The 19,264-nt window shown below is 41.0% G+C and overlaps 1 protein-coding gene and 1 non-coding gene across 2 annotated transcripts in view; both read left to right on the plus strand.

The window, feature by feature from the left end:
- The window catches only part of EDNRB (endothelin receptor type B), a 33,898-nt gene extending 17,249 nt beyond the window's left edge, over positions 1 to 16,649 (plus strand). Inside the window, exons 2-7 of the mRNA XM_038758803.1 lie at positions 6,268 to 6,380; positions 6,491 to 6,695; positions 11,304 to 11,453; positions 11,987 to 12,120; positions 12,508 to 12,616; positions 13,889 to 16,649. Of these exons, the coding sequence (XP_038614731.1) occupies positions 6,268 to 6,380; positions 6,491 to 6,695; positions 11,304 to 11,453; positions 11,987 to 12,120; positions 12,508 to 12,616; positions 13,889 to 14,023 (846 nt within the window). The 3' untranslated portion in view covers positions 14,024 to 16,649. The remainder of the gene's footprint in view (positions 1 to 6,267; positions 6,381 to 6,490; positions 6,696 to 11,303; positions 11,454 to 11,986; positions 12,121 to 12,507; positions 12,617 to 13,888) is intronic.
- Positions 9,778 to 9,915, plus strand: LOC119939830. Its single transcript, XR_005454792.1, has one exon. It is a non-coding gene; the product is annotated as a small nucleolar RNA SNORA7 (small nucleolar RNA).
- Positions 16,650 to 19,264: the final 2,615 nt, after the last annotated feature.

Consider the following 19,264-nt stretch of genomic DNA (forward strand, 5'->3'; position numbering starts at 1 on the left):
GATTCATTCATTCAGTCATATTAAGCGCTTACTGTGTGCAGAGTACACAGTAAGCGATTATGTGGTCCAGTAAGCTGCCCTCTGCCACCAACACAGTGGATCGCCAGGCCACCCAGGGTGAAAAGTCAAGCATGAGGTAAACAGGGGCACGGCTCATCCTCACAAGGAAAGGCAGGATCCAGGATCTTGGTATTAAGTGATTCACAGAGGAAGGAGCATGGCCTGGCAGACAGAGCGTGGGCCTGGGAACCAGAAGGACCTGGATGGATGATGATGATGGTATTTGTTAAGTGCTTAGTATGTGCCAAGCACTGATCTAAACCCTGAGTAATAATTGTATTTGTTAAGCGCTTACTATGTACCAAGCACTGTTCTAAGCGCTGGGGTAGATACAAGGTAATCACGTTGTTCCACATGGGGCTCACAGTCTTAATCCCCATTTTACAGATGAGAGAACTGAGGCACAGAGTTGTTAAGTAACTTGCCCAAGGTCACACAGCACACAAGTGGCAGAGCTGGGATTAGAACCCACGACCTCCGACTCCCAAGCCCATGCTCTTTCCACTAAGTCATGCTGAAAAGAAGGGCCTGGATTACTACATCAGCCTCCTTGCTGACCTCCCTGCCTCCTGTCTTTCCCTGCTCCAGGTCATTCTTCACTCTGCTGCCCAGATCATTTTTCTACAAAAACATTCAGGCCATGTTTCCCCACTCCTCAATAACCTCATATCATATTTATTGAGCACTTACTGTGTGCAGAACACTGTATTAAGCACTTGGGAGAGTACAGTATAACAATAAACAGAGGAAGAAGAAAATAGGAAGAAGGAAACGGAAAGATGGATCTGTGAAAGTGTAAGTGGTTAAAGAGCTGAAAATGTGGAGGAAAAACCCTCACTTTGGTTTCAGGATTCATTCATTCAATCGTATTTATGGAGCGCTTACTGTGTGCAGAGCACTGTACTAAGCGCTTCAGGATAATATAGCTTCCTTGACATGAATACATGCTTTGGAGGATGGAGATATACTTCAGCAGAAACTGTTTTAACTGCCCACTCAATTAATTACTAGTAAATACCATGGTATTTTAATATAACATTAATAGGAAACCCTTATTGATAATGGCCAAAAAGTGTACTTATTTACCTAGTGGGTGAATCAAATGGTGTTTATCTTGTTTTAAAATAAAGCACCCAAGTTGGTATAATTGCTATGATATTCCGGGTGGAAGATTCACCCAGTTTGAAAATTCCAGGGAAAATGCTGTACTTACTTAATTTGGCAAGAGGACAGTGAGACATACCCAAAGAGTTAGAAAACAAAATTTTCCCCTATTTTTGCTGTTTTCAAAACTAAAAACAACCCCTGGAAATACTTCCCTTTGTCTTGGATTCCCTTGAGCATTTTACCCAGATGTTCAACCAAGTGATTCATGCACGAGCCATTGAGCACACAAATTTGTCTCAAAAAGCACTCTTATTTTTTTGTTGTTGTTGTCGTTTGTTTCTTTGAGGGTTTTTTATGGTATTTGTTAAGCACTTATTATGTGCCAGGCACTGTACTAAGCTCTGGGAAAGGTAAGAGACAATCAGCTTAGATATAGTTCCTGTCCTACATAGGGATCACAGTCTCCATTTCACAGAGGCGGTAACTGAGGTTCAGAGCAATTAAGTGACTTGCCCAAGGTTAAGACTGTGAGGCTGTATGTGGGACAGGGACTGTGTCCAACCTGATTATTTTGGATTTTTTAAGCGCTTACTATGTGCAAGGCACTGTTCTAGGTGCCGGGGAGGTTGCAGGGTGATCAGGTTGTCGCTCAGGGGGCTCTTAATCCCCATTTTCCAGATGAGGGGACTGAGGCCCAGAGAAGTGAAGTGACTTGCCCAGGGTCACACAGCTGACAATTGGCAGAGCCGGGATTTGAACCCATGACCTCTGACTCCAAAGCCTGGGCTCTTTCCACTGAGCCATGCTGCTTCTCATATATATGTATATGTGTGTATGTGTACATATATGTATGTGTATTTGTATATATGTGTACATGTGTGTATATATGTATGTGCGTATATATATATATATATATATATATATGTGTGTGTGTGTTCATTTGTATATATATCTGTGTGTGTATGTACATAGATTTCTAGACGGTGAGCCCGTTGTCGGGTAGGGACCGTCTCTATATGTTGCCAACTTGTACTTCCCAAGCGCTTAGTACAGTGCTCTGCACACAGTAAGTGCTCAATAAATACGACTGAATGAATAACTGAATGGATCTACCCCAGTGCTTAGTTCAGTGTAAGCACTATAAGCGCTTAAATACCATAAGAAAAAAAATAGTGGTGGAGCTGGGCTTAGAACCCAAGTGGAAAGAGCACGGGCTTTGGTGTCAGAGGTCATGGGTTCAAATCCCGACTCCGCCAATTGTCAGCTGTGTGACTTTGGGCAAGTCACAACTTCTCTGTGCCTCAGTTCCCTCATCTGTAAAATGGGGATTAAGACTGTGAGCCCCACGTGGGACAACCTGATCACCCTGTATCCCCCCAGCGCTTAGAACAATGCTTTGCACAGAGTAAGCGCTTAACAAATACCACCATTATTATTAACTCCCAGATCCCTGCTCTCTCCACTAGGTCATGTTGTTTCTCATTTGTAACAATTTACGTTTTCCAATGAGAAGAGAAAAAAAAGTAGTATAAGAGGGAATGCTGTGATACATTTCACATGGTAATATTAAATGAAAATGTTTTGGGTTACCTAATCTCACTGTTTTGGGGGGCTCATCCCATCTATTCAGCCACCACTTCTATGTGGTTGATTACCAAATCTATCTCTGTGACCCTGACTTCTCCTCTCACCTGTAATCCCACAAATCCTGTTGCATCCAAGGGATCACGGCTACACTTCAAAGTCAACATGTCCCTAAATCCACTCCTCCCCATAACTTTACCATTTCAGTAAGTTTTCCATTTCCCATCCTCCCTTCCCCAAAAGCCCTCAACTTTGGTGTCATTCGCAACTATTCATGATCATTCAGTTCTGTCATTCAATCTACTGCCAAATCCTTCGTGTTGTTCATGCACAACAGAATAATAATAATTGTGATATTTGTTAACCGCATATTATGTGCCAAGCATTTTACTAAGGGTTGGGGTAGATACAAGATAATCACATCCCAGATGGGGTTCACAGACTAAGTGGGAGAGAGAACAGATATTGAATCCACGTTTTGCAGATGAGGGAACTAAGGCACAGAGAAGTTAAGTATTTTGCCCAATGTCTCTCAGCAGACAAATGGTGGAGTTCGGATTTAAACCCAGGTCCTCTGACTTCATTAGGCCATGCTCCTTCCTGAAATATCTTTTAAGTTGACTTCTTCCTCTCCACCCAAACTGCTACCACCCAGTGCAAGCTCTGGTCTTATTTTCACAGACTTTTGCATCAGCCTCCATGCTGGTCTCTCAGCCTCCATCCTCTCCCTACTCCACTCTATATCACACACTGCTACTCAGACCATCTCCCCAAAACACCACTCAGTCCACATCTGTCCTCGTCTCAAAACCATGTACCGGTTTCTTGTGTCTCTCCACATCAAACAAAATCTCCTCCAAATCAGCTTCAAGAATCTCCATCATCTGACCTCGATTTAGCTATCTGGTCTCTTCATGCACTACTCCCCACCTTGCAGTCTTCATTTCTCCCAACTCAACCTTACATCTCTCTCAGTGATCCAATGGAATTTTTTGAGTACTTAACTGTGTGTAGAGCACTGTAATCAGTGCTTGAGAGAATACACTATAATTGAGTAGGTAAATACAATCCCTTGCCCACAAAGTGCTTTCCCCATATCTGTCACCTTACTCATACTCTTCACATGGCTTGGAACACCCTCTCTCCAAACATCCAATTAAACACAGCTCTTTCCAAATTCACACCCCTCCTAACATCTTACCTCCTCCATCAGGCCTTCCCTGATGAATTTCCCAGTTCCCTAACTCATGTAAATCCATCAGCCAACTCTACCCTTGTTCACTTAATCATATTTATCTTCAGCCTGTATGTGTGTGTGTGTGTTTGTGTGTGTGAAACATACATACACACTAAAACACCCATGCACATATATTATTTTGACGACTCAAGTTGTAGTTGTTTTTCTTTGTCTTCTCCATTAAATTCCTTTATATTTACTCCAGTAAAATCCTTGTGTGTAGAGAACATGCCATTTTTTCATTCCAGACTTCCCAATGAATAGTACTACTGCTACTACTACTAATGATAATAATACTAATAGTAATTGTGGTATTTCTTAAGTGCTCACTATGTGCCAAGAACTGTACTAATCAGAGAGGAACATACAAGTTCATCAGTGTCACGGGCCCCAAGTGAGAGATCCTTACCCTGCCTGGCCTCCCCAAGGTTGATAAGGATTCCTTTACTTCTATTTATTCTGATGACTTGACACCTGTCCACATGTTTCGTTTTGTTGTCTGTCCTCCCCTTCTAGACTGTGAGCCCATTGTTGGGTAGGGACCATCTCTATATGTTGCCAACTTGTACTTCCCAAGTGCTTAGTACAGTGCTCTGCACACAGTAAGCACTCAATAAATACAATTGAATGAATTTCTCTAACTAGGTTCCTCTTCCCCTGGGATAAGATCCTTGGTTGTGCTTTGCCTAGATTTCTGCTTCCACAGGGCAAGGTCCTCAGATGCACCTCATCCAGATTTCTGCTATGAGAAGTGACATGGCATAGTAGATAGAGCACTGGCTTGGGAGTCAGAAGGTCATGGGTTCTAATTCCCGCTCTGCCACTTGTCTGCTTTGTGACTGGGCAAAATCACTTCACTTCTCTGGGCCTCTGTAAAAAGGGGATTGAGACTGTGAGCCCCGTGTGGGACAGGGGCTGTGTCCAACTCAATTTGCTTGTAGCCCCAGAGCTTAGTACAGTGCCTGGCACATAGTAAGAGCTTAACAAAAACCATAATTATTGTTATTATTATTACTCCTCAATGGGACAAGATCCTCAGATGCACCTCATCCAGGTTTCTGCTTCCCTGGCATGAGTTCCTTGGATGCACCTCACCCAGATTGTCTGGCACTCGAGTTATGAGTCTGTCTCTAGTTATGAGCCCGTCCCTAGGGAGTCACTTCCCTCTATTTTCCAGGTGGTCAATGGCAACTTCAAAGTGAAACCAAACCACCACTATATACAGTGGAAAACTTTATTCCATTCTTAGCCTAAAAGGAGTAAACATATGCACGTACACACACACACGCACAAACAAACACACAGATAAGTTATCCATCTGACTGTTTTCCCCAATTTCATGAAAATGGTCACATGTTGGAGAAGTTTAAGGAGTCCGGCTTCCCGCAGCACATTTTAGGTGTTTTCCCCGCGGTCACCATGGACAACTCAGCACATTTCTTAGATGGTTTTTGCCACTGCCCAGGGGACAGCTCTGCCCCTTTTTATCTACTCATGGCAGTTATTTTGGGGGATTGCAGCAGGGGGGTCCTGATTCTTTGCCTGCTGTCTCAAGCCCGTTACCAGGGTAAAGCCAGAGGGGATGGCTACCCCTCCTCCCACGCCCATCTCACAGCCTGTCTTTTCAAGAAGCATTAGGCAGTCTTTCTCCTGCCCTACAGAAGGGCAATTCATCTCCTCCTCAATCTCCTCTGCAATACAAATTCCGATTCTCCTCGAACTTCTCACAATTCAGTTCTGCCTTAATTTCCTCGGCAATTCATTTCTTCCTCAAATTCCTCCTTTTATATTGTTGTTCATGGGGTAAAAGAACAGTCTCTTATGAAGTGGCTTCTGTGTTACAAGATGGATTCACTGTTGCTCACCATAATCAGGTCCTACATAGGGCTCACAGTCTAGACTCTAAGCTCATTGTGGACAGGGAACACGTCTGCCAACTCTGTTATATTGCACTCTCCTAAGAGCTTATTTCAGTGCTCTGCACACAGTAAGCATCAATAAATACGATTGATGATTGATTGATCGGAGGCAGCACAGGTATTAAATCCCCATTTTGCAGGTTGAGAGAACTGAGGCCCAGAGAAGTGAAGTGACTTGCCCAAGATCACACAGCAGACAAGCAGAGAACTCAGATCCTCTGATTTCCAGGCCCATGTTCTTTCCACTAAGCCGTGATGCTTCTCTTCTACTACTGCTTCTGCTTCTTCTACTTCCAATGGGAAAATATTTGCTATTTCCAAATGTGCCCTGTGAAACTGTACTTATTTTTCTCTCTACAGCTCCTTGCAGAGGACTGGCCCTTTGGGCTAGAAATGTGCAAATTGGTGCCCTTCATTCAAAAGGCCTCCGTGGGAATAACTGTACTAAGTTTATGTGCTCTGAGCATTGATCGGTAAGTCCTCATGCCAGAGGGGATATACTAGTAAAGGGATTTGTTTTTAAATTACAAATTACTCTTCGGCTCAGTCAAAAATGATAGACAAGGTCTGTTTATTGATCTAGGTACAGAGCTGTTGCTTCCTGGAGTCGAATTAAAGGAATCGGAGTTCCGAAATGGACTGCGGTGGAAATTGTTTTGATCTGGGTGGTTTCAATTATTCTGGCTATCCCTGAAGCCATTGGTTTTGATATGATTGCTATGGATTACAAGGGAAAATCTCTTCGAATCTGTTTCCTTCATCCTACCCAGAAAACACCTTTTATGCAGGTGAGTCATTAACTTCCTTACAATTCAGTAATTGAAGTTCATTTTTAGCCCTCTTCCTTCGAATACTCTTCTTTGAACTAGGGCGAATAATAACAACAATAGTAAACACGGTATTTGTTAAGCACTTAAGGACAAACCCATGAGTAAGTGTTGGGATAGATACAAAATTATCCCAGTCCAGGTGGGAGGAAGAACAGGTATTGAATTCCCATTTCGTAGATGAGGGAACTGCAGCAGAGAGAGCTAAGTGATTTGCCCAAGGTCACACAGCAGGTGAGGGGCAGCAGAAGGATTAGAACCCAGGTCCTCTGACTCTTTCCACTAGGCCTTGCTGCTTCTTCATTGAATTTTAATGCCAGTATTACTTACAGTACTCACACCTTAAGGTAATCTGCAAAGTGTGCCTTGGTTTGAGCAGTTCATTTATCCTTCCTTTGAACTATTTTGACTTATAGAAGCAGCATTGCCTAGTGGAGAAAGCATGAGCCTGGGGGTCAAAGGACTTGGGCTCTAATCCTGGCTCTGTCAGGTGCTTGCTGCATGTCTTGGGTGAGTCCCTTAACTTCTCTGTGACTCAGTTTCCCTAACTATAGAATGGAGATAAAATATCTGTCCCCCCCAATTTAGACCGTAAGGCCCATGTAGCACAGGGACTGCTGTCAACCTGATGAACTTGTAACTACCCCAGCACTTAGAACAGTTCTTGACACCTAGTAAGTGCTTCAAAAAAAGTGATGAAAGATCATTTCAATTTAGCATTAGATGACATCCATGTAGCCTAATCAATCAATTAATAGTATTTATTGAGTGGTTACGGTGTGCAGAGCATGGTACAAAGTGTTTGGGGGAGTACAATAAAGTTAGAAGTCACCATCTTTGACTTCAAGAGGCTTAGAATCTAGTGAGGGAGACAACACTAAAATAAACTGCAGGTAGGGGAAGTGACCGAGTATAAAGACGTGTACATATGTGCTGAAAGAAAAGTGAAGGGCACCTAAGTGCTTAGTGGATAAATACTCAAGATGCCACTGTAAATACCTTAACTAATTTTTGTCTTGTTTCACTCCTAAAATTGTAAGCATCCCCTTATTTGGGTAAATAACTTGATAGCATCACTGCAGTTGCTCAAGACTTTGTACATCTCTTTACTTCCCTTAATCAATTAATCATTAATATTTATTGAGTGCTGACCATGTAGAACACTGTATTAAGCAATCGGGAAAGTACAATAGGGTAGAAAACATGATCCTAGGGTGGTTTAGTGGAAAGAGTAATCAATCAATCAATCATTTTTATTCAGTGCTGTGTATTCAGAGCACTGTACTAAGCATTTGGGGAGAGTACAATATAACAGTATAATAGAGTTGTCAGGAGACCTGGGTTCTAGCCCTGACTTTGCCACTTGCCTGCTGTGTGACCTTGGACAAGAACTAATTTCTCTGGACCTCAGTTTCCTCATCTGTAAAATGGGAATTACTTACGGGAGACCTCCTCAACATACAGCTGGGAAGTCTGGCAGAGTTGATGTCCCCATGGAGGTTGGGGAGGGTCCAGGGAAACTATGGGCAGCTCATACATAATGGTTTCAATTTTGTGAACCAAATAGTTGGAGAGAATATCAAGAGGCGTGGAAGTGTGGGTACTGGGGGCTTCCTGAAAAAGTCAAAAGTCCCAAAATGATTGGTCAGGGCAATGGATCTGGCAGTAAGGTTGCTAAGCAGAACAGAGGGCAAAGTTTATTCTTTAATCATATTTATAGAGCACTTACTGTGTGCAGAGCACTGTACTAAGCACTTGGAAAGTACTACCAGGTGAGGACGAATCCTGGCCATTGGTTTGAAGGCATTCAACTGCAATTCAGACCACACACTTCGCTCCACTGTGCCAACCAACTCACTGTGTCTCACTGAAATCTTTCTTGCCACTGACTTCTTGCTCATGCCTGACTTCCTGCATGGAACTAGTTCCCCTTTCACATTTGGTATGCCATTCGTCTCCCCATCTTCAAAGGACTGCTCTGAATAATCTTTCTCCCCCTCGTACCCCCACTCTGTTTCCCTCTGCACTTTGTCACATGCTCTTGAGTCCTGTGTTTCCCCTACCTGTGTCAGTACTGAATCCCATGTTTACTCTTTTGTACTCTCCCAACTGTTTAGGACTGTATTCTGCAAAGGTGATGTTCTAAATAAATACTACTGATTGATCATTGGCAAGAATCTGCCCATTTTGCCTGAACTTCCTCCAAAACAAGGGCAGGGACAAGGCTAAGTATTACAGGTACAAGCTAGACGGAGAAATGGCTCGGAGGAGGGAGTTGAGTTCAGTGGAGAGAGTGGTCTGAGACAAATTGTTTAAAGACAAATATATTAAAATATAGAAAAACATTATATATTAAATACATATTAAAATATAGAAGATTGAAAAATGAGATGTCTGCAACATCAGATAACAAATATATTAATCTTCAAAATATATTATTGCTCAGTGATTATTTCTTTGAAAAATTTGCACACCTATATATTTCTGAGCTCTTTATTTTTTGAGTGTGTGGTATATGTTAAGTGCTTACTATGAGTCAAGCAGCGTTCTAGGTGCTGGGCTAGATACACGTTTCTCAGGCCGGATATAGTCCCTGTCTCATATGGGACTCACAACATAAGTCAGAGGGAGAACAGGTATTCAATCTCCACTTTGCACCTGAGGAAACTGAGGCACAGACTTGCCCAAGGTCATATGTGGGAGAAGTGGGATTAGAACCCAGGTCCTTAGGCTCCCCAGGCTCATGCTTTATCCACTGGCCACACTGCTTCCCGCAGATGTTTTTCTGTTGCTTTATCCTGGATCATAGTCCTGACCTACTAACAGTGCCCAATGTGGGGTTATATCTTTTCAGTTTCAGTGGGGACCATTAATTAATGAATTATTCTCATTTGGCATTGGCACAGAAGAAATTCGCAACCAACCTATATCCCAAAATACAATGCAGCCTTAGCTGGATGGGCATATACGGAACAGAAATTTCTTAGTGGTTGAACGATCATTCATTCTGTACTTCTCATTTACTGGGGCCCAAAGCAATCAATCCTTCTCAGGGTCACACCTGCAGAGTTTCCAGTACTCTACCAGTCTCGGCTACAGGAGGGAGAGTCAAGCAAAGGCCTACCCATTCCACTCCTAGCTTGGCCAGTGGCTAGAGAGTGGAAGGCAAACTGCTACAAGTCAAAACTCACCCATGCTGGGCAGCAGTGGCATGGGAGAGAGTCGAGGACGGAGACTCAAGGTGACTGCACGGAAGGAGGCAATGGTAAACCACTTCTGGATTTTTACCAAGAAAACTCTATAAATACACTACCAGAACAATTGCAGATGAAGAGCAGGGCGCTCTGAGAGAGATGTGTCTATGGTGTCGCTATGGGTCGGAAACGACTCGACGGCATAAGGCAAGACAAAGCAATCAAAGCTACCAAACCTGCCTACCAAAGGCAAGTCTCCTTTGGCTTACACTGAATTCAAGGCTTTCTGATGAACTCTGAAGCACAGGGGACCTGGTGGTGCAGGGGATATTGCAGTCCTAAAAGGGATCAATGCAAAGGTTTTTGTATTTCACAATCATCACTTGATCAGAAGAAGGAATAATATCTCTAGCCAGGAGGTACCCTGAGCTCTCCTCTCAATCCAGGAGGTAGGAATCAATAAGAAAGTTGGTGGGTGAGAAAAGCATTAACTATTTCTACTGGTTATTTCCCTTGTTTGGAAGGGAAAAAAAGACACACTTAGAAACCCTCTGCCAGGGAGATGTTGGTATTTGTAAAGCGCTTACTATGTTCCAAACACTGTTCTAAGCTCTGGGGGGGATACAAGGTGAACAGGTTGTCCCATGTGGGGTTCACAGTCTTAATCCTCATTTTACAGATGAGGTAACTGAGGCACAGAGAAGTGATGTGACTTGCCCAAAGTCACACAGCTGACAAGTGGAGGAGCAGAGATTAGAACCCATGACCTCTGACTCCCAAGCTGGGGCTCTTTCCACTGTGCCACGCTGCTCAGGGTAGTCATTCCTGTGCTCTGCACTTCTAAGCTCGTTGTGGACAGGAAACATGTTTACCAACACAAGCTCTTAGTACAGTACACTGCACGCAGTAAACACTCAATAAATACCACTGATAGATAAACACACTGGTATTCGTATTGCAACAAGCAATTAAGTGCCTGGGCTTCTTAAAAATCTTCCTTCCAAACACAAACCCTCAAGGAAGAAACAGAAGAATGTTTACTATCCAAAGAAAAACCTATTTCGCTTGGTTCAAGAGCAGAACACAGGGTATTGTGTATGCCTATGAGAAGGGTTTGAATTTGTGAATAACTTGGCTGTTTTAAATGACCTACTTATCGGAAAAAAATGCAGGCAACTCTTGCAAAGAAGTCTGCATGTGTCATTCTCAGAAGCAGTTTCTTTTAAGTCCAATGTGATTCAAGGCAAATTGTCTTCCAGACCGACATAATAATAATAATAATAATGATGGCATTTATTAAGTGGTAGACATACTCTACAGTCAAAAATTCTTCCATCTAATACTGGTCCTTAACATTATCACTTTTTTTTTCTAGTTTTACAAAGCATCTAAAGACTGGTGGCTATTTAGCTTCTATTTCTGCTTGCCACTGGCTATAACTGCATTTTTCTATACACTAATGACCTGTGAGATGTTGAGGAAGAAAAGTGGCATGCAAATTGCCTTAAATGACCATCTAAAGCAGGTATGAAAACACAAACAATTGCTGCTTTGGGGTGTGTAATTATTCGATGTAAAATAGCTTGTACCATTAGCAAACTTGATTATGTCAAACTAAAAAAAGTCCTCTAGAGAAATATATTTTGTTGCTAAGTTTTTCTTTCCTGTACTGGATAATTTTACATATTTTGAATTGGATTTGGAAATTTTCCCTTGGGGGTACATAATCGAAAAAGTTGTAACTATCTAGTGCTCATTTTCTACAACCATCTTGTGGTGGAAAAGAGAATTCCATTTGAACTTTGATGTTCCGAACTTGCATCACTTAACTGTTAGGATAAGTCATAGCACCCTATAAATCCCCTGTTGATGATGTTGATAATGGTGTTGCATATTACTTCTCTCTGTTCTCAGAGAAACCCAAGATAAAGAGTCCTAGGTTAGTAGAATTTTGTTTATCTCAGGTCTGTGGATATGCCCTAAAAAATTTGGTTTGAGAATGGAATAAAGGGTGACATTATTGAATAGCTTTTAAGAATCTTCATACCACCGTTTCAGAGACGTGAAGTGGCCAAAACCGTCTTCTGCCTGGTGCTTGTGTTTGCTCTGTGTTGGCTACCCCTTCACCTCAGCAGGATTTTGAAACTCACTATTTATGACCAAAGTGATCCCAATAGATGTGACCTTTTGAGGTAAGAATGAGATGGTAAACATAGGCTCCTTGATAAGATTCCTGATTTACATTCTAGAAGGGCACTTAAAATTCCCAGTTGCCTCTTTCTGTTTCACTTGAGAAGTGAGAGGTCATGGAACTGAGGCAAGAGGATGAGGGGAGGGAGGGGTGGAAATGACTTAGATAATGTCATGGATAAATATCCCAGGCCTTAGTCATCTCTCTATCCTATAAATCAGTTCAAGTCTGGGGAGCCTCAATGCTCTGCAAGGAAAAGACAGATACAAAAAGCAGAGAGATGGGAGCTGAGTAATTTATTAGCCCATGAACACCCTAGTAGAAGTGTGGAAGCAGAAATGCATTTTCATTCAAGTATTTTGTGTTGTTTTGGGATTTTTTTTTACAGCTTTTTACTGGTTTTGGACTACATTGGTATCAATATGGCTTCATTGAATTCCTGCATTAACCCAATTGCTCTATACTTGGTGAGCAAAAGATTCAAAAACTGCTTTAAGGTAAGAGGGCATCCTCATTGTTCTTTTTAAACCTGACTTGCCAACGAGTCTTACAAATTCACAGCTATTTCAGAACAAGGCTTTTTTTTTAAATCTTCAGTAAATTATTTACTTATTTCACATTTGTTTAGGATCTGAACATGTTCATGATTTTGGTTCATAAATCATATTCCCATTTCCCAGTTTCCTCCCCAAACACAAACACGCATGCACATGCTAGTAAATATTTTCTGCATATTTAAGAAATGGGAAATATTATTCATAATAGTAATAATAACCATCATATTTCTTAAGCATTTACTATGTGCCCAGTACTGTAGTCAGCACTAAGGTAAATACAGGATAATCAAGTTGAACACAGTTGATTAAATGATCACCAGAGAGAGCTGGCAAAAAGAACTTGGGGTCCAATGATTAGAATATTAACTAATTATTATTATTATTATGGTATTTGTTAAGTTCTTACTATGTGCCAGGCACTGTTCTAAGCTCTGGGTAGATACAAGGTAATTGGGCTTTCCCATGTGGGGCTCAGAATCTTAATCCCCATTTGACAGGTGAGGGAACTGAGGCCCAGAGAAACGAAGCAACTTGCCCAAGGTCATACAGCAGACCAGCGATGGAGTCGGAATTAGAACCCATGACCTTCTGACACCCAGGCCCCTCCTCCATCCATTAGGCCATGCTGCTTCCCATGATCAGTTCTACTCCAGCTTGAAAGAGATGACCATTTTCAAATGTTTTACGTTCTCTATACCCTTGTGCCTTCGTATGCAAAGTGGGACTATCCCTGCCTTGTCGGAGGTTTTCATTATTACTAGTTATTACTTTTACTTTGATACTGAAGTAATAGAAATACTCAGGACAGTTTCTGTTTATGATACATTTGATAGTACAATTTTTGCCAATTACCTCCAACTCGTAATTGGTGATGACAAAGTATTAGTCTGGTCGGTTCTCCAGTACTTGCTGATTTATGTGTGAGTGTTTCCATCCCAACCTCCTCCTTCCAGATTTTTGTATTTGAAAGATAAACTGAGAAATCATGTAGGTTTTTACTGTAAAAACAGGAGGTTTCCAGGAAAGTGTCAATAATGTATTTTTGAGTGGCACAGAAAGGATTATCATCGCAATAAAATAATTCCTTGCTGCGTAACAAAATTCATATGCCTAACAATTTACAGTCATAGTATTCAGAGTATTTTAATGTCTAAATCTTGTAGCATTTAAGTTACCAAAGACTGTAATGATAATTATTTTTGTTTTAAACAGTTATGTTTGTGTTGCTGGTGCCAATCTTTTGAGGAAAAGCAATCCTTGGAGGAGAAGCAGTCCTGCTTAAAGTTCAAAGCTAATGATCATGGATATGACAATTTCCGCTCCAGTAATAAGTACAGCTCATCATGAAAAGAAGGGGTAGACATTTACATTTCAATTCTTTCTTTTAGACAGAATTGTTATTCAAATTATGGGGCATTTGAAAAGACCTGGCTTTGTGTTTGCACAGAAGAAAAAAAATCATATGTGATTGCTATCATAGCATTCATAATTACACATGGAATCCTTGACTGCTTACCACACATTGAAGGGAGAGAAAAAGAAAAAAGAGTATGTCATCATTAAAGCACTTAAACTCTTTGACGTTAGCACTTCTCAATTTTAATAACTTCCTGTAAATGAGTATATCATTTCTGGCCCTCCTGAATTTTACTCAGAACTCTCAATTAGGAAGATGTGGAGATTTTAAATTGATTTGACTCCAACATCAAATGCAAAGGAACAGTCAGTCTTTGTAAAACAGATTAACCGTTACTCGATTAGGGAATTTTTTAAAACGCCTAGAAATAATTTACTAGGAATGTAACACTACTGACTAGATGATACTAGATAAAGAAAATTCAAGTGTACACAAGTAGTTTAGCAAAATTTTGTTTTGTTTGAGACTAAAAGCACACAAATTGTTAAGTGAATGTCAGAAAACAAAATCTAAATAGTGGGCTGAATGTGAATACCCTGAAAAATGTCAGAATCCAATGTATTACGGGGAAAAGGGAGAAAGGTTTGGAGTTTTGTTTCAACAGAGCTTTTAGAGGCTTAGGTGTCTCTCAATAGAACGCCCTCATTCTTCTCGCCAAGATTTCTACAACAATCCTGTCACACTTCACAACTGAAATTTAGGACAACGTTAGATCAATTTTGGCATCTGTAAATATGTTGATGAACATAACTAAATGTTGATTTTTAAACTGAGGGCAGGTCCCATTATTAATATCTTTAAATAGAGAGAGTCCCATAACAAATACGTGTCTTGCCTGGAGCAATGTACATGATGGATGATCAAACCACCCCCCTCTTATACTGTTGTCACTTCATAGTTATGATACAAAAGCTGTTTGAAATCATGACTTTAGGAGCTTAAGATGCTAATTGACTAGCGGATATTTCCTCACTATCTAATGTCCCTCCATGAGTTTTACATTTTTTTTCCCCTCAATGATTTTGAAGTGAAAAATACTTTTCACTAAAGGAGATGTACCCTGCTTAGTACTTCCCTCTATTTTCCCATTTGCCTTTTAAAACCACAAAATTCCCTCTCTTATTCCTTCATCAGTTAAGTGCCTTGGGTATGTTTAGGATTAAGCATATGAGTCCAAGAAAAATTAAGAGGAAAGAAAGGTACGATATGGGGTGGGATGGGATGTAAAACCACAAGAACAGAGTCTCATTCTTGGCCTGAGGGCATGCCTGCCCTGGGTATATAACTGCAAATGTTTTCTATTTGAAATCCAGAATAACACTGCAGTTTATTGAAGAGTTACCCTGGGAACAAATCAGACAAGAGCTTTGACCTACTTCTAAAATATCACTGTGTATACGATTTTTTTGGGGGGGTGGGGTCCGCAGAGGGGAATAAGCTACCAATGTTGTTTCTTGCCAGCACTTAAACTTATGATAAAATAGGCCAAAACATCCATTTGAAGACATGAAAACTAAGTTAGTCTGTGGAATACCTATTTTACTTCCACATTCACCAGGGAACAAACATCATTCATCCATTTTTAACATCCCTTTTTTTCTTGTGATCATAAAATACAATTCAGGCATTAATGATGGGTACATTGTGAATTCTAAATTAGATACTGGTCAGTGTTATTTTCATGAAGCAATATGAAAACGTTTTTATTTCTATTTAAATTATAGCTGTTGCATTTAATAATCATGTAACACTTTCGTTTTTCCTGCACTATTTCCTTGCTAAGTCAGACATCGGAATGCAGTATTAATATAATGGGTTCCACTTTCATCCCAAGCAAAGGTTTCAGATAAAAATGAACAGTGGGGGTTGTTTGACAAATCTGAAAGCTGTAGACAAGAAACACGTGCAGGTCTTTAGCAAATTCACATTTTTTATACTTTTTCCAAAAGTGAGTTTCCAGTATTGTCCAAGCTAATGATAAGAGATATTTGTGTTTACCATGTAGACTTGAGTAGAAAAGAATATTATTTCTTGGTAAAGTTGAAATGAGTGTAATGTATTACTTTGATAATACATTTCCAAATGGTGTTTAAATTCAAAGTTATTTGCCAATTTCAAAAGTTGTAGAGCACAGCAGGGGTTGAAAAGGAGCACTGAAAAAGGAGCAGCTCGAAAATATAAACTATGTTAGTACAAATTCTCCTTCTGATTTTTTTTTCGTGTTTTTTATGATATTTGTTAAACGCTTACTATGTGCCAAGCACTGTACGAAGTGCCAGGGTAGATATAATCAGATCGGACAACAGTCCCTGTCCCACAGAAGACTCGCGGGCAAAGTGGCAGGGATAACTGAATGTCTCCTAGATTGTTTATGGCTTAGTAAGGAAACACTGTATCTAACTGAAAGTATATGATCATTTCTTCATAAAATTGTATATAACCATGTAAAATAATTTTATATATTTTGCTTTTTAAAGTTTCAGTTACTTTAGACTTTGAGTGATTATTGTGTAAACAATATGAACTATCAATAAAATTATTTTAATTGCTCATTTTCAAAGAGACATAAGATTTTTCATTCTTCTTCCCCAACCCTGCATACACAACCTGATTCTTCCCCTCCTGTGGAGGGAGAATGGACTTTCTGAAAACCACATTATAGGTACCTCTCCGTATAAAAGGAAGAATGTATTCTGTGTCCCGAGCAGAGCACAAGGTTGTAGCTAGGGTTCTTATGAACAGTGCATTGAAAGGTGGTGAGCTGTCTTTGAAAGTATGGACTGTGGTGGGGTAATCAGAGATTCTGACACTTCTCTGCGAACCCTAATAAAATCACAAAGATCACCTTTAACACAGCTACATGGATGGGACCTGTGAGGAGAATAAACAACAGGATACTCAAAAAGCTGCTGTAAGGGGAGCCAAAATTGGGAAATGAAAGGAAGGAGAGCAGAGGAAGTATTTTATGGACATGGTAAAGTAAGGCCTCAGACAATGCCGTCTTCCAGCTGAAAACTGAGAGTCAGTTGCTGAGAACAGACCTTCACGTACACGACCAATCAATCAATCGTATTTATTGAGCGCTTACTGTGTGCAGAGCACTGTACTAAGCACTTGAAGAAGGGATTGACTCTGAATTAACACTTCATTTGGAAAGAGAAGCAGCATGGTCTAGGGGATAGAGCCCGGATCTGAGAGTCAGAAGGACCTGGGTTCTAATTCCAGCTCTGCCACTTCTCTGCTGTGTGACCTTGGGCAAGTAGCTTCACTTCTCTGGGCCTCAGTTACCTCATCTGTAAAATGGGCATTGAGACTGTGAGCCCCATTTGGGACATGGACTGTGTCCTATCTGATTAGCTTGTATCTACCCCAGCACTTAGGGAAAAGAAAAGGAGGAAGGAGAAGGAGGGAGGAAGGGAAAGAGAAAGGGGAAGGGAAGGAAAGGGAGGGAAGAAAAGGGAAGGAAAAAGGGAAGGAAGGAAGGAAGGAGATAGAAAGAAAGGCAAGACAAGGCAAGGAGAAAACTATGCCCAGCATTACAAACTCTGAAATACAACATAACAAGGAGTAACCTTGATGTACACCCAATGTGACCGGGACTGGAGATCCCTCCTTGGCCTTTTCCATCACACATACATGCATAGGTGAACTTCACCATCAGTGGTGGCTTCTTCAAATACAGACAACTAAATCCCAAAACAGCACCTCAGCAAAGCATTAAAGAGGTGTGTTTGGAAAAGACAGCACATCCTAGAGACTCCACCTGAAACAGCCCTATGCTACTTCAAATGGGTTGCTAGGGAGGGGGCAGAGCATGGTTGATTCCCATCAGCAGCTCCAGAGGAGATGGTCCTTGCTCCTCAAGACCTCGAAAAGGGAGAATTACATTCAGCACATTAAGAAGCAAATGCCCATCCTGCCAGTCTTGATTAAACAAGGGCCAGTTATGCAGTTGGCTCCCTGCCTCTCACCCGCTGCCCTGCTTGGGAGCACATCTCCTAGAAGGTGTGCAGAGGAGAAACTTAAATCTCTCAAACTTGCTACTTGCGAGCAAAACCAATACGATGTTAGCTAATCCTCTAGACTGTGAGCTCGTTGTGGGCAAGGATTGTCACTATTTACTGTTGTATTGTACTTTCCCATGTGCATAGTACAGTGCTCTGCACAAGGTAAGCACTTAATAAATACAATTGAATGAATAATCCTCGACTGTAAGATCATCCTCTAGACTGTACACTCTTTCTCTATACTGTAAGCTCATTAAGGGCAGCAGGGAACATGTCTGCTAATTCTGTTGCATAGTACTCTCCCAAGTGCTTAGTATAGTGCTCTGCACATACTAAGCACTCAATGAAAACCATTGACTGACTGACTGAGATTGTGAGCCCTCCGTGGGACAGAAACTGCATCTGACCTGATTTATTTGCCCAGTATTTAGAACAGTGCTTGATACACACTGTATGCACTAAACAAATACCATTCTTTGACATTTACAGAGAGAAAAGGTTGAAGGTCGTGGATAAAATTAGATTTTTTGTTAGCATATTTTAATTATCCATACTATTCCCCGTGGTTACAATGAATTGAGTATTGTCCATTTTCTGTGATATTTTACTCTTCTCCATAGGACTTGAGGAAAATATTACATCATTACATTGAACAGAAACACAGCCCTTTCAGCAGCATACTTCGTGCTGGAATATCATCATAATCAGCAGTACTTACTAGAGTGCTTACTGGGAATAGGGTATGATCTTTAGGATTGGGAAGAGAAGCAAAAGATACAGTTTCTGCCCTTAGGAGTTTAAAACTATTGGGAATGGGGTTCAAAAATGGGTCCTAATAAGTTATTGGATGTTCAGCATGAAAAGACTGTCCAGTGATTCTCATACTCCTGGGCTGAAACCTACCTACAGTACCGTCAACTTTCTTTTTTAGTAGTATTTGTTAAGCACGTACTATGGGCCAAGCACTTTGCTCAGTGCTGGGGCAGATACAAGATAAATAGGTGGGACACTGCAATTCCTGTTCTACATGGGGCTCACAGTCTTAATCCCCATTTTGCAGATGAGGTAACTGAGGCACAGAGAAGTTAAGTGACTTGCCCGAGGTCACAGAGCAGACAAGTGGAAGAGCCAAGAGTCAAAAAACACATCCTCTGACTTCCAGGC

This window comes from Tachyglossus aculeatus, chromosome 17 (genome assembly GCF_015852505.1).
Source record: "Tachyglossus aculeatus isolate mTacAcu1 chromosome 17, mTacAcu1.pri, whole genome shotgun sequence".
In the NCBI taxonomy this organism is placed as follows: Eukaryota; Metazoa; Chordata; class Mammalia; order Monotremata; family Tachyglossidae; genus Tachyglossus; species Tachyglossus aculeatus.